Raw genomic sequence first — 14,113 nt, 5'->3', positions numbered from 1 at the left:
GAAGAGAGAAAAGTTATTTGTTTGGGACACAAACAGGACGATAAGGAGCAAAGTCAAATCCTAAAGGGTACATGGGGATAAGTGATGTGACTTTATGTTGTGGCAAACAAGGGATTTCTACAAAGGGGAAAAAGATCAGGTGTGAGGTTCTCAAATAATTAATGTAACCCCCCCCCCTTCCTCTGGTGTTACCAATGGATTCAAGGGGTTAACAGGGACTCTCTGAGTTAACTCTGAGTAATGCTCCATCTGACAGTATGTTGGCCATGTAACCAGGAAGGGTCATGGTTTCACCTTGTTTCTAGAAAGTGCTGAATTGGTAACCTTGTCTAGGGTGACTCGGCAGGAAATAGGCTCCACTCCTCTTTTGCCTGGAGACAGGGAGCAGAGAGAGGCTATAAATAGGAAGCCCTTACACGCAGAAGACATTTACCGCCTATATTGGCCTTGACCACCCACCATCTCTAAAGCCAACTGCAAAGCACCCTGCAGTCCAACATTGAAAATGCCCAAGCCTATATCAGATAGGTGGATCCCACCCTGCCTGAATAAACAACTAGGATCTCCTCCAACTTCCATATGCCTCAAACCCCTTCCACAGACTGCCTTATCAACTCATTCTCCTCCTGTCTACTGCCTTCTGGTTACACACACCCCTCAAACACACTCTTAAAAGTAATCTCACACTAACAAAAACCAAGAGAAACTACCAACAACTGGGATAGAAAGGAAACCCTGATAGGGTTTAGGAATCCTGCTCCACGTAATAATGTATGTGGAGACTAAATTAGAACCGAGGGGTTGTTGCTAGCAGGGAATTAGTTTAAATGTACAAATAGAGAGGTTACTACCGCTTAGGGTTAAATGGTGTGGAATCAATCACATCCTTTGATTACTGTTTATGGATAGTAGGTAGGAGAGGGCAGTCATCAGCTAGCAATATAAACTGTAGTTACTGTAGTTACTGGCTTTACAGAAGAGACCACGAGTATTCTAAAGCTTGCCTTAAACTAGCCCGGTTAAATTCTGGGTATGTGCTGGGTGTAACCTGGCTAGTTTAAGGCAAGTTTAAGGCATTTCTGCATTGACTAATGACCCATACTGTAGGATTAGCACAGCAGGGGTCCCCTGGCAGTCCCTTTCAGTTTGAATGGGACTGCCAGGGACCCCCACTGTTAATCTGATGGGCTATTAATCAATGCAGAATTGCCACTGGTTTGTGTTAGAATAGTCGCAGTCTCTGCTGTATATTGTTACTTCAGAAAATTGATCTTATCCCTTTAACACTAAGTGGTATTAACCTCCCCAACCACCTGATAGATCAGACTGATCACAAGTCTTTTCTACAATACAGTAATGGAAAATGAAATATTATTTAAAGCTTTCTCTCTATCTACCTATATGTTAGATTTTGCAGCTTATACATAGATATTCAACCCTAAATAGCACCATATGTTTCAGTGGAAGTACAGAATTGTATCTTCTCATTTTATAACATTTTCTACCGGGTGGAGAAGAAGGGCTGAGGAAAAGTTAATTGATGTAGTTGGGGAGGAGGGGGGATTGTTCTTGAACAGAAATGCTTCAGACTTTGGCAGAGTACCTGATATAGTAGGGGATTTCCTATATCATGAGGGCAAAACCCCAAAACTGCTTTCCGCCTGGGGCTATATGTCCTCCTATGGCAATGTTACTACTTTACATCCTTAGTTTTGTGGTGTTTGGATATCTTTAGCTGGGGGGCGGGAGGGGGGGGGGGGTGGCTGGAGGCAAAAGGAGGGCACGTATGGGAGAGGGAGGAAAGAAAGCGCAGGGGCAGGTTCAACTTGGTTGTTTTATGGGGTTAATGTGGACCCAGGGAGGTGTCAGGATTACATCTTTATTTGGGAGGTAGATAAGTATCCAAGGAGCTATTTACACTCAAACCTGATCTCATTGTGTTAACACGGGAGCTGTTGGAGCGCTCTCCTCGGTTCTCCATCATCTCCTGCCTCCCTCTCTCCCCTCTCCGAATCCACAAGCATGCTGCAGCGGAAGCTCTGTAGCCAAACACAACAGAAGAGCAGGGTATGTCTGATGCTACTCTCCGATCTCGAACCGAGGGAAAAGGGGACCGGGGGAGGAGACGCTCATGCTTTAAGGGTACCTGCGAGTGAATGTGGTGGGCAGAGGTAGGGGGGGGGGGGGGGAGAGGGCTGCTAAGGGGGTCCAGGACCGGAATTGCCGTTCAGCTGTAATTGCCTCTCCTCTCCCTCCCCAGAGCCTTGGGTGTACCGGGAGAGGCCAGCTGCAGCCAATTTTCCTTCCTTCTCTGCAGAGATAATCACAGACGCTCCCCTCGAGGTGATCACGATTCTTCTCTCCCGGTCTAGGGGGATGCACTCCTTCCCCCGTCTACTGCCGAGGCCTCCAAGAATCCTAGCTTGTGCATGCAGGTGAGTTTGAAGAGACATCGAGGGGGATGATGGGATGATAGGGGGACGGGGATATGGAGAGGGAAACAAAAGGAAGAAGGCTATGGGGAGGAGAGAAAGGGGGAGGGGAGAACCATAAAGTGGAAGGGTAGGAGCTATAGGGTTGGGGTGACCCCTGGTGTGGGGAGGGATCGAGATATGGAATTGGATAGGTAGTTGTGGATAGGTAGTAGAGGGGAACTGATGGGAGATAGAGGGGGGGAAAGTTGGCTCTGGCAGCTTTTGGGACTGGAACACCACTTCGGACCGAGCACTCTTCTTGTCTGAAAGTTCATCTCATCCTATCTGGCAGGTACTGCGGCAGGGTGTTCAGCCAGTTAGATCAGACTTTCCTTGGCTGCGACTTTGATTCCCCAGGGGTGGGTACATTTCGGGCTCCCCATTTCCATCTCCAGTGAAACTACAACCAGGAGGGCTGTATGCAACAGGGTAGAAAAGCACAAACGTAGAACCCGAGCTCATCTATAGAAAGTTCAGGGTTAAGCAACTTAACTTTTAAACTTCGTACACAGATTTGTTTTCTCTTCTATTCTCCACCTTTCAGGGAGACTGTTTCAGGGATATTACGAATCCGCAGATTCTGCCTGCGGTTTCTATTTTCATGATCTTCCAAACAGTCTTTCAAGGCATTGATCTCGTGGCCTAACCTGTTGAGGACTGAGGACTTCTGCTGAGGACTGGGCTATACAAATATCCTCCATTTTAGTTTCCATACTTTCTGTCCGTTGTGTGAGGGAGTTCAATTCAGCTTTGAGGCCACTTATTGCGGAGGTCAAATCCTCCTGGAAGCCCTGTCTCATTTTAGCAAACAGCTGCTCCAGGTTCTCCTTGGTCATGTCTCTATTTTCTATGTCCCTGCTGCAGCGCGTGTGACTGCTCGCGGGTTGGATCTCCCAGCGCACATGCTGCGGTGCCATCTTGCGAGTCAGCGTTGTGCTGCGCTGAGTCGTTGTGAAGAACATAGAAACGCTCTGGTTTTGAAACTTTTTCCCCTTCCCAGCCATCTCCTGGATGCAGGGTGGGTTGCTTCCCCTAACTTGGGTTTAATTCTTTAACGGTTTGAGCTCTATCCTATTCTTTTCTTTCGGCAGGTCTCAGAAGCTACTCTTTCAAGCGACCGTGCCTGGTAATGTCACCGGAAGTCTGCTCCTGCTTATTCTAAGGCCGCGCTTATAGTCCTTGCGACAGCGACTCTGATGTCACGCTGCAGTCGCTGAAAAATCAAATTTATTGGACTTCCAGTGATCGTGACCAAGCCGTCGCTCCGTCACGCCGACGCATCACTCCTACTAAAAGCGCACGCGACGGATTCAATACATTTGTTTTGAAGCGACGTCACAACGCTGGGACTATAAGCACAGCCTTAGTCCAAGGACATGAGAAATTTGCTGGATGGGCCTGCTACGTCCTTACTGTCTTGGAAAATAAATTCAACTTCACTTAGCCGCCACAATTTGAGATTTAACCAAGGTTATTGTGAAGGAATCTTTTAACCATTAATAAAAAATATGACCCTCACATATAGAAAAACACATTTTCTTCCATGGTCTGATCCATTTGTAGAAAACAAATTCAATGCAATATTATTAGTTCAAACATTATAATGTGCAACATTTTAATGGGCATCTCTATTCTTGACTGTTCGCATTACATTGTAAATCAGTAAATATTTTTGACGTGCCCATAATGTTTAATTTGGGACAGGAAGTTTGTCCAATGATAATTTCCGGGACTATTATTTGCAGAATCACAAGTAAAACGTTAAGAATTGGGGGAAAAGAACTGTAATCTGGAATTCCATCCAATCCTCGGCTGACTCTTGAGTTTATGATGATTTCACTGTTAAGAGAAGGACATAATAGTGAGGGCACATTACTCATATAATGAAACCTCCAACACCCCAATTCTCTCCATGTTACGTAGTGCTCTTATTGTAGCATATCATGTGTCTGCTATCTGTGCCGGGACTGCCCACTGTCACCACCTTTTTGGCTAATCCACACCATTACCACACCTTAAAGGGCACGTTCTTCAGGATCAGGACCCTCTTCCCTTAACGTGTAATGCTCTTATCTCTATAGGTTCTCTAAGTGCACGAGAGGAAAAAAAGATCCCAGTAAGTATTTATTAACAAAATATATTTAAAGACAATAAGTAGTTAGGAATTTCTTTATATTAAAGATATATGTGCCACAAATCAGCTTTGCCCTGAGTCAACGTCATGTCCCACATGACTCACTCTGGCCAGACCCCATCAGCACACAAACATTAAGGACTATAATAGGTTTGCACGGTGATGTGTTCTGGATAGAACGAGTCACTCGGTACATGGGGTGGCACCAGGCAACTTTAATGTAAAAGATCTGCTAGATACCTACTATGATGTAAGTGGAAATATTCTTTTTTTTTTTAAATATATTTTGTTTACTGCTTACCGGGATCTGCGCTTTTCACTTTGGAAACCTTCAACTTTTAAGAGAGGCCGTGTTTGGGGTAAGCAGGATATTTGGAATCAAACTGCACAGTATTGTTTGAAGGACCTGATTATTTGGGGAGATTAAGTCACATCTCGTGGACTCACATTTAAAGGAATCTATAACTCTATTATAGCTGATCGTATTGAATCATTAGATGTTGTGCCTGACACAGAAACCTGACTAAATAAAAATGCAGACCCAATTCTATAAGCTGCTATCCCAACCCTTTATTCTGTGATTCAATGCCTGACAGGACTGTAGGGATGGTGGGTGGCAATTTGTTTCAAAACAAATTGGAACATTAGTGCCCTTTCCATGCCTGCGTCAATGATAAACTCACACAATTTGGTCAACAGGTCCCCTGTACGTTGAGTGCTCTGGGCCGGACACAAGCTGTTTGCTCTCCTACCTATAAAAGTGGCCACACCATTGATATTATTTTCCAGACTGGGTTACAAGTCTCTGACCTAACGACAGGCCCATTTGGTCAGATCATTCCATTTGGTTCTCAATTGGAACCCAACTCTATAAATTGCTTTTTGGGTTTTGAGAGAATTATGTTCTTTGTATGTTTTTTCATATACGCTATATTCTACACACTGTTATAAAACTAGCACTGGATTTTAGAAGTGTTCTTTTATCTCTATGATGCATGAATATTTCTTGGTATTTTCCATTTTTGGACATGTTTGCTTTGAAGTTCTGTGTGCTTCATTTACACTTTAGTAATAGAATAATACATTTGGAAAAGCCCAGGTATGCTCACCAAAATAGTACGTAGCCTTATAGCCAGGCTTGTTCACCCAGCTATCGCTGTGGAACTGAACCAGGAGCACATTTCCTGTGGAGATGAGGCCTGGAATCGACATATCCCAACAGAACTTGCCCAGCAACGGAGAGCTGGATCTGCTCCCGTCCTTGATAATCAGGTAATCGTAAAGACACGAGCTGGAAAACTCCAGCTCGAAGGCAGTAAAGTTCAGAACTATCTGTAGATAGAGGATGGTACTGTGTAAGCCCGTAGAATGGACAGAACACAATTCAGCTAGATAGAGGATTACTAGGGTTGCTTCTTCAGACCAAGGGTACTAATATGCCAGAGAAGGGACCATGGTAAGGTTTGCACTCTTTTTTTACCGCTAGATAGCAATTGAAGGTATTACTTCTAACTGTTTGCAGAAGAGAACAAATTGACCCATATCGGTTAGTTAGGCCTTGGCTGTCCCACCTCTAAGCGGTGGGGGGGGAGGGACTATTATTATCACTAGGGGGCAATCATGTGCAGTGTGTGTGTATACAAAGTAAAAGTGCAGCATTGTCATTTTGTACTTCCATGTTCAGTCCTCCTTGTGCCCTCGCTCTATCTTCCCCCCCCCATCCCGCACCGCTAGCTCCGCTTTTGCATAAATCTTGTTATTGAACATTATTCCCACTTATTTCCTCTCTTATCTATTTTAATTTGCCAGTTAAGGACTGGATTAGCCAGTCTGACAGCCCTGGCTCATGTCCACTAATCACATTTCAGAAAACTCTCTGATACATGAAACAAAATGGTAAATTTTTCTGCAGACCATGTAAAGAGTCTGTTTAAAAGTAACATTGACAGAAATCTGTTTTTTGTATTACTTTATATCACAGATTGAATTATTAAATGAAAGTATACGCTCTCTGCTGGGTAACACTATCTCATAAGAGTAATGTGAGGAGCGCACTCACATCCAAGGGTATATAAAAAAGGGGAGAGAAATACACATATAGTATAGTGCAACAGAGTACTACGATGACAGTCGATTGTGTGTGTGTGTGTGTGTGTGTATGTATATGTATATGTATGGCTTTGCATCTCATCCCAGCCTCTGTCTAAAAGCTGTGTTTAAAACAGCACGCATTGGCTTGAGGATTTGCTTGTGTAATACGAGCTTGAGACAAAAGGTGGCACTGAGTGCTCATTAGCATGTCATTTCCCAGAATCCCTTGCTGCAGTGGAAGCACTGTATGCTGGGCGATAATTGGGAAAGACAGGGTTGCAGACCTGTCTAAGACATCCAAATGAGCATACAGTAATATTTACAGTTGTATATATATATATATATATATATATGTATATATATATATATATATATATATATATATATATATATATATATATATATATATATATATATATTTCACTCACATTTAGTGTGGGCAATGTAAGCCTTGTGGTTATTAGGAGAGACCACCTCAGATGATGGTTAGATTATATAATAGAGGACACAGGAAATAGTGCAGATATCTTTATGACAAAATATATTTAAAAAAAGTAATAAACTACAAACATAAGTTGGGTGCAAGCATTGGGGCCACCCTGGGTCAGACTGTGGTGAAAGTCCAGCACTCCCTCCTTCTCTGGGGATCCACCCGTGGCGGCCATCCACAATGGAGTTTGCAGGGAAGGAAGGACTCAATCCTTTGCAGACAATTCCTCACAGTAAACCAAAAACTCAGCAGTCCTTCTTTAGTCTGTGATGTTCACCCTACGCATTTCGTTCTTTACAGAACTTCCTCAGGGGTCATGTTTTATGTCCTCCATCTTCTTCTCCTTATTATCGTCTAACTTCCAGCCACTGAGGGTGGATCCCCAGAGAAGGAGGGAGTGCTGGACTTTCACCACAGTCTGACCCAGGGTGGACCCAATGCTTGCACCCAACTTATGTTTGTATGTAACTTTTTTTTTTATATATTATTTCATAAAGCTATCTGCACTATTTCCTGCGTCCTCTAATTTTTATGTCATGAGATTCTCCTCCCCACATTCCTGATGGACATCATCATCTAACCATCCTCTGAGGTGGTCACTCCTAATAACCATAAGGCTTAGGCCTCGGGCATGGTCAGCGCTTATGCGCTGACCCATGCTGAGGCATGCTGCTGCTCAGCACTGAGCCCCTGCAGCCGCAATGAGTGCGACTTTAGCAGGGGCTCGCGTGTGCTTCCGCACACTTGCGGAAGCGTGTATCTCACGAATCTTGAGATTTTCCTGCTTGCCGGAGCGCAGGGCCGGTCACGTGAGCGGTTCGCCCAATCAAGGCGAACCAGCTCCGTGATGTCACTGGCCCGCCCCCAGACCCGCCCCCGACACGCCCACGGACGGCATGCTGTGTAAGGCCAGGGAAAGCACCGCTTTCCCTGAGCCTCAGCTCGCCTCCGCACTGTTTTGGGCAGTATGTCCCAGGCCTTACATTGCTCACACTAAGTGTGAGTGAGATATATATATATATATCTCACTCACACTTAGTGTATATATATATATATATATATATATATATATATATATATATATATATATATATTCGGCTGTCATCATACTCTGTTGCACTATATGTGTATTTCTCTTCCCTTTTTTATATACCCTTGGATATGAGTGCGCTCCTGACCTTCTGCTCGCATTACTCTTAAGGACCTGGATTGAATCCATCAGGAGCCACAGCCATCAAAGGACTGCATTTATACCTTTTTCTTTTTCACCCCCACCAGTGTGTCCACTTGGTTTTATTTCATTTTACTGTAAACAGTATTTGCACTTGATCCTTGTTGTCCTAACACCATCCCATAAAATATTTCATAATACTCCATAAATATAGGTTAACACAATATTAATTGTAAGAGCAGTTACTCTGTTGCTGTGTTTCTGAAGTGTTTATTTTCTGAGGTACATGAGGGGGGTTTAATTAGTTGGGCAGCTGGGCCTTTTACCCCCACTGTTACAATTCCTGTACAGATCAGTCAGACTATAGTTTGGTTATCTTTGGGATAAGTTAATGTGTCCTCACCTGATGTCCTGCTGGAGCCCATATAGTAGAGATGCAATCCACTAAATTGGGGTATAGATTGGGGTAACCAGGAGAGAAGATGGTCCCATTGTCGTAGCTATATGTTCCACCACAATTTGCTACAAAGAACACGGAAACACTGCTGTGAAATGAATGGATAGTCACAGAATATAGAGGGGACACAATGTTTCAATGACCAACTCCTTCAGAAGATCAACATTCTAAAGTTGTATTAATGATGGTGTGCGATACTATTACAAAACATACAGATGCAGCGGCCGTTATTCAAACAAATCACGGCACCGTTTTCATGTGTGCTGCTGTATTCCACGCGGCATTAACGTGTCCAATCGACCCAGGATCCCACTTCTGACACCAAATGTAAATATATAATTCTGTTATGCCCGTCCACGACTGGAAGCTCTCCCTGGAGATTTGTCTGTTCAATGTGTGGGTAGAGAGCAGATGCAGGCCAGGTGTCAGCAGTTTGAATAAGACACATGCAAGCTCTTGTATCAAATCACTAGACTACTTTATTACAGATAACACAGAGTTATATAGCCAAAAACAGTTCTAGAGGTGTTTTTTTGCTGAAGTGTCTTAGAGGTATTCGCTGACATTCTACCTAATTTATTGCTACATAGATTAAATATTGCTTACATTTGTGCCTTTTACTTATTTCTAGGGAGTTAGGGTGGCAGAGAGAGGGGGTGTGGGAGTATTAAGGAGTAAAGCTTTGTTTATAGAAAGCTAACAAGCTCACATTCTTTCCTTATCTTCAAGGCTGCAAGTTATAAGAGACTCGCCAGGCCACCTGAGCAAGTCTTAAAGCAATACATGCATTGAAAGTAAAAACTAGGATAATAGGAGACAAAATGGTTACTGAAATATAAAATATAAAATGGCTACTGAAATATACATTAACACCCGTGTTTATCGCGGTTGCTTTGTTTGAATTTCATGGATTCTGTTTGTTTGTGTGCAATGAAATTCAATGAAATGAATGAATTGGAATGTGCACAGTATATATATATATATATATATATATATATATATATATATATATATATATATATATATATATATATATATATATATATATTATGTATATGCTGTGACTGATCCCTTATCAATGGCAGATAATAAAGCTGCTGCTTGTATGAATAAAGTTCCTGGAACCCATCATTGCATTACCAATACCCAGCCTGCACGAATCCCGCACCCTGACAAGGTAATAGAGTCTGAGTAAGCCAATTAATGAGACACTGTTGTAAACTCCTTAGGATGCTGGACAAGGAGGGTTACATATGCATCTGTTATAACAGACTTTGTCTAGTCACAGTGTCTGGTAAAGTAAATATATGACTCTCTGTCTCTGACTGACATTCAGAATGAATCATGGAGATGTAGGCAAACACTGCAGATCTCACTCTTCTGTACTGCAATAACATCTTTATAGGACCCACGTTACAAAGTACCTGAGCTATAGGTTGCCTTGAAGTCAGTGGTGGCTGTGAATGCTCTGTCACTGACCATCTCCACCAGCATCACATTCCCAGAAGCCACCAGCAGAGGGAGCGCCTGGTTTCCACAAGCCCTATCCAGTAACACAGGGGACATTGTGCTGGCTCCATCATATACTGTGATGTAGTCCGAGGAGCAGCCTGCAGAGGGCTGGACATCCAGTGCATCAAACTGCAAGACAGCCTGGGGGGGGGGGTCAACATCATTTGTAATGTTTAGAATATGCTATATGTTTATTCTCTCCACCGGGATGTGCTAATAAATGCTCTTCATATCTACATGTACATTTTTATAAGATATAGAGGTGCCATATTTACTAAGTAGTGCTACTTTATAAGACACCTGTCATACTGCAAGACACCTTAGAGTCTATTCACTTGAATGAGCAGGAAAGGAACATATTTACAAAGTTGTACTGGAAGGTGTCATATGAAGTAGCAATGCTTAGTAAATATGAACCACTGTGTTTTGCATTTTGTTATGAATATGACTGATATGCAATGGTCTCCAAAATAACATACGCATTGCTCCGAATGTCATATATAAACTGCGTGACATGTATGTATGTGCTATGTATCTTTATGTTTTACATTGCTCTGCATGTAGCAAAGATATACATGGATTGACCTGTTACAGATACATACAGCATTACAAGGCATGTGGGGAGTTATTTTACTCTTCTTGACATATCACATGAGGTATATAATATTATAGCGCATATCATTGCCGCGTTTCTTGCCAACATGTTTGTGCACAATCTTGTGTTAACACAATGCGTTCACCCTGGCCTGGTGGGAAAGTATCAGTCTAAGGAACTCGCTAAACACATTATATACATTTTATAAATGAACTAGCTGATATACCCGGCGTTGCCCGGGATGTAATGTTCTCGCTCCCCCTCCCTCCCTCTCAACTCCCTTCCACTCTCTTCCCCCCTCTTCACAGCTGTTCAGAGCTGCGCCCCCCTCCTCCCAGTGTTCACAGCTCAGATTCCCCCCCATTCAATGCTTTGTTTCACCCCCTCTCCCCCTTCAATGCTTTGTTTCCCCCCTCCCCCCTTCAGTGCTTTGTTTCCCCCCTCCCCCCCTGTTCAAGCTCCGTCGTCGTCGTCCCCCCCCTGTTCACAGCTCCGTGCCCCCTGTGTGTTTGGCAGCTGAGCTGACTGAGGGGGGAAGTGTGTGTGTCAGTCAGTCAGTGTGTGTCAGTAAGTGTGTGTCAGTCAGTGTGTGTGTCAGTCCGTTAGTGAGTGTGTCAGTCAGTCAGTGAGTGTGTGTCAGTCAGTCAGTGAGTGTGTGTCAGTCAGTCAGTGAGTGTGTGTCAGTCAGTCAGTGAGTGGGTGTCAGTCAGTCAGTGTGTGTCATTCAGTCAGTGAGTGTGTGTCATTCAGTGAGTGTGTGTCAGTCAGTCAGTGAGTGTGTGTCAGTCAGTATGTATTTATGTGTGGGCTCCCCCCCTCTCTTCTGACTCCCCCCCCCTCTCTCCTGACTCCCCCCCCCTGCTGACTGGCGGGGCGCGCTAGTGTCGGCGGCGGGTGGGGAGGAGGTGAGGCACTGCTGCGAGAGGGTGGTGGGGCAGAGGCGGCTGTTGGCAGAAGTGGTGTTGTCCTTCCCCCCCCAATAGGAGCTGTGTCGGCGGCGGGTGGGGAAGCGCTGCTGACAAAGGGTGGGGGGTAGTGGCGGGTGTGAGCAGAGGAGGCTGCTCACGGTGTGCGGTGATGGTCAGAGGCACACGCGGTCACGGTGTGAGGAGGCTGTGAGTGTGCGTGTGTGTCTCTTCTCCCTGGCTGGCTCCTCCCTGCCTGGCCCGCAGGCCAATGAGCTGTCGAGCAGAAACACACACACAAACATTATTTGAGTCTTATATATATAGATACACCACACCCAAAAATATTTTTCACCCCACTTTCAGCAAAAACTGTTTTCCACGCTGAGGTCAGCTTCATCCAGACAAATGCAGTTACAGTCTTCCCCAGCAGAGAATAAAGCCTCACAGCATACTGATTTTAATTAAGCTTTTAGGAAAAAGAGGTCCTTTTTATTTTAAAGATGCACTAAAGCCGGCCCTCTGATCCTTAACATTCTTAAATGGGAGAGATCCTATAGGTTCTGCATTATAAAGCAGCCAGAGAGAGAAGGCTGAACTCAGGAAGTAAGGTCATCAAAGTAAGGCCAGGTCCATAGTGCCTTCGCCCGTGCGGAGGCGCGCACGGCCGCGACGTCACCCGCCTGAAGCGGGTGCGTTTTTTGGCCATTGTACGCATGCCGTCCGTGGGCATGTCTAGGGGCGTGCCAGTGACTTCACGGAGCTGGTTCACTCTCATTGGGCGAACCGCTTACGTGACAGGCCTGTTGCGCCAAGAAATCAGTTTGAACTGATTCCTTGCACAAGCGCGCATGCTTCCGCACGCACGCCGCATGGACGGGAACACTGCCTTAAGGCAGTCTATTCACTCAGCGTGCCGACGCGTCCGCACAGTCTGCAGTACCATGGCCCCAGCCTAACTCTAACCGTAAGCAATAAGAATGTCACAATTCACCTTATTGTTGTTGACTCTTATAAGCCAGAGGCAGCTGCTTGCGCTGGAATATTCAGAGGTGTAATTCTTTGAATCCAGAGATCCACTGGTCCCAGTTAGCAGGAAACTGCAAAGTTCTGAAGTGAGAACATGAGACCGTAAAGGATTTTAACATGAGCAGCACACGTGGGATCAGTGGGGTAATGTACTGTGTGGAGGACAGATTGTACTGCTGGTAAAGGACAATAGATATGATAGAAAGAAGAGGAATGACTGAGAAAGGAAGAGAAACATAGCGAGAGGGGTGAAAAAATTGTATCAGTTAAGAGGGGGAGAGTGGAAGAGGGGGAGAGGGGGAGAGGGGGAGCTGTGCGATTTCGAAACACAATGAAAAGTGAAAGCAAAGAGAGCAAAAAAGGACAAGTGCAGCGCAGAATAAAAGTAGTGACAAGAGGTAGAAGTGCACTTAGTTCATGTACGATTTAACTTACAAATTTTAGGTCACTTACTGCAGTTATACATCTTATTAATTTTATATACATCGAGTTGACTCAGTCCATATTTCTGTCCAATATCTACAGAAGGCTCAGGTTTGGGTACCAGGCTTGGCTGCCCAGTGGTGTTGGAAAATGAATATCTGTAAAGTCACACACAGCTTTAATAAAGATCAGTGACATTTGAGTACAATATTTGCAAAAGGATTTAAATTCAGATTACTTCGAAGTTTCAAGGAATGTGGTCATTCTATCAAAAACCCAACTCTTGCTGGCCTCAGCTGTTAAGGATCTGGTGTGATCAGTGTTATAAACATCAAGATAATGCCCTGAGGTGCCACAAATGTACGGATTCAGGTTATCCTGTCCTCAGACTCTGACATACCAGTGTTTTGGAAATGAGACCCTATAGAGACCAAGAAGAAGCGTTTATACATTGTAGGCAACAAGCTGACACCTCCAGGCCCCAGAGTTTCTAGGTTGGCTTTCAATGTAAAATAATTTTTAACTCTCGTTCTTGAACCATGCTAATTAAACACAACCACAATCTAATATCAGCCTACAGTATACATGTCGGACCATTTCTGCCGGCTCAATATTGCTGCATTGGCCATAGCGTCATCCACACAAGGTATCGCAGTGAAGAGTCATTTAGAACATGTATCGTTCGTGTTAATGTATCAATAAATGTAGGTGTTAACTCAATATGTTGTGAAGCTGTCTTCCCAGTGCTGGACAAGATCAGATCCAACCAGATGATGTAGACCACAATTCTCTTCTGTACTGCTCGTGCCTTATTTGATATATAGCGGCCTAT

The 14,113-nt window shown here is 44.2% G+C and overlaps 1 protein-coding gene across 1 annotated transcript; it reads right to left on the bottom strand.

Annotated features, from left to right (window-relative positions):
* Positions 1-4,115: 4,115 nt before the first annotated feature.
* On the bottom strand, positions 4,116-13,910 carry LOC142463864 (embryonic protein UVS.2-like). Its single transcript, XM_075566679.1, has 7 exons — positions 13,867-13,910; positions 13,312-13,439; positions 12,824-12,939; positions 10,242-10,470; positions 8,764-8,882; positions 5,718-5,940; positions 4,116-4,313 (listed from the first exon to the last, which is right to left on the bottom strand). Exons 1-7 carry the CDS (start codon positions 13,908-13,910, stop codon positions 4,300-4,302), a joined length of 873 nt encoding a protein of 290 aa, XP_075422794.1. The 3' UTR covers positions 4,116-4,299.
* Between the last annotated feature and the right edge of the window lie 203 nt (positions 13,911-14,113).

This window comes from Ascaphus truei, chromosome 12 (assembly GCF_040206685.1).
Source record: "Ascaphus truei isolate aAscTru1 chromosome 12, aAscTru1.hap1, whole genome shotgun sequence".
NCBI classification, from domain to species: domain Eukaryota; kingdom Metazoa; phylum Chordata; class Amphibia; order Anura; family Ascaphidae; genus Ascaphus; species Ascaphus truei.
This window is presented reverse-complemented; position numbering and strand designations above follow the sequence as displayed.

Bases quoted from the DNA above. Each gene is read 5' to 3' on its own strand.
- LOC142463864 (XM_075566679.1), bottom strand. From the start codon at position 13,910: ATGGCCAATGCAGCAATATTGAGCCGGCAGAAATGGTCCGACAT. The intron at 13,440-13,866 runs GTATACTGTAGG...GTGACTTTACAG, and splicing joins CGGCAGAAATGGTCCGACAT to ATATTCATTTTCCAACACCA. The intron at 5,941-8,763 runs GTGAGGACACAT...CTCTATCTACAG, and splicing joins GGGCTCCAGCAGGACATCAG to ATAGTTCTGAACTTTACTGC.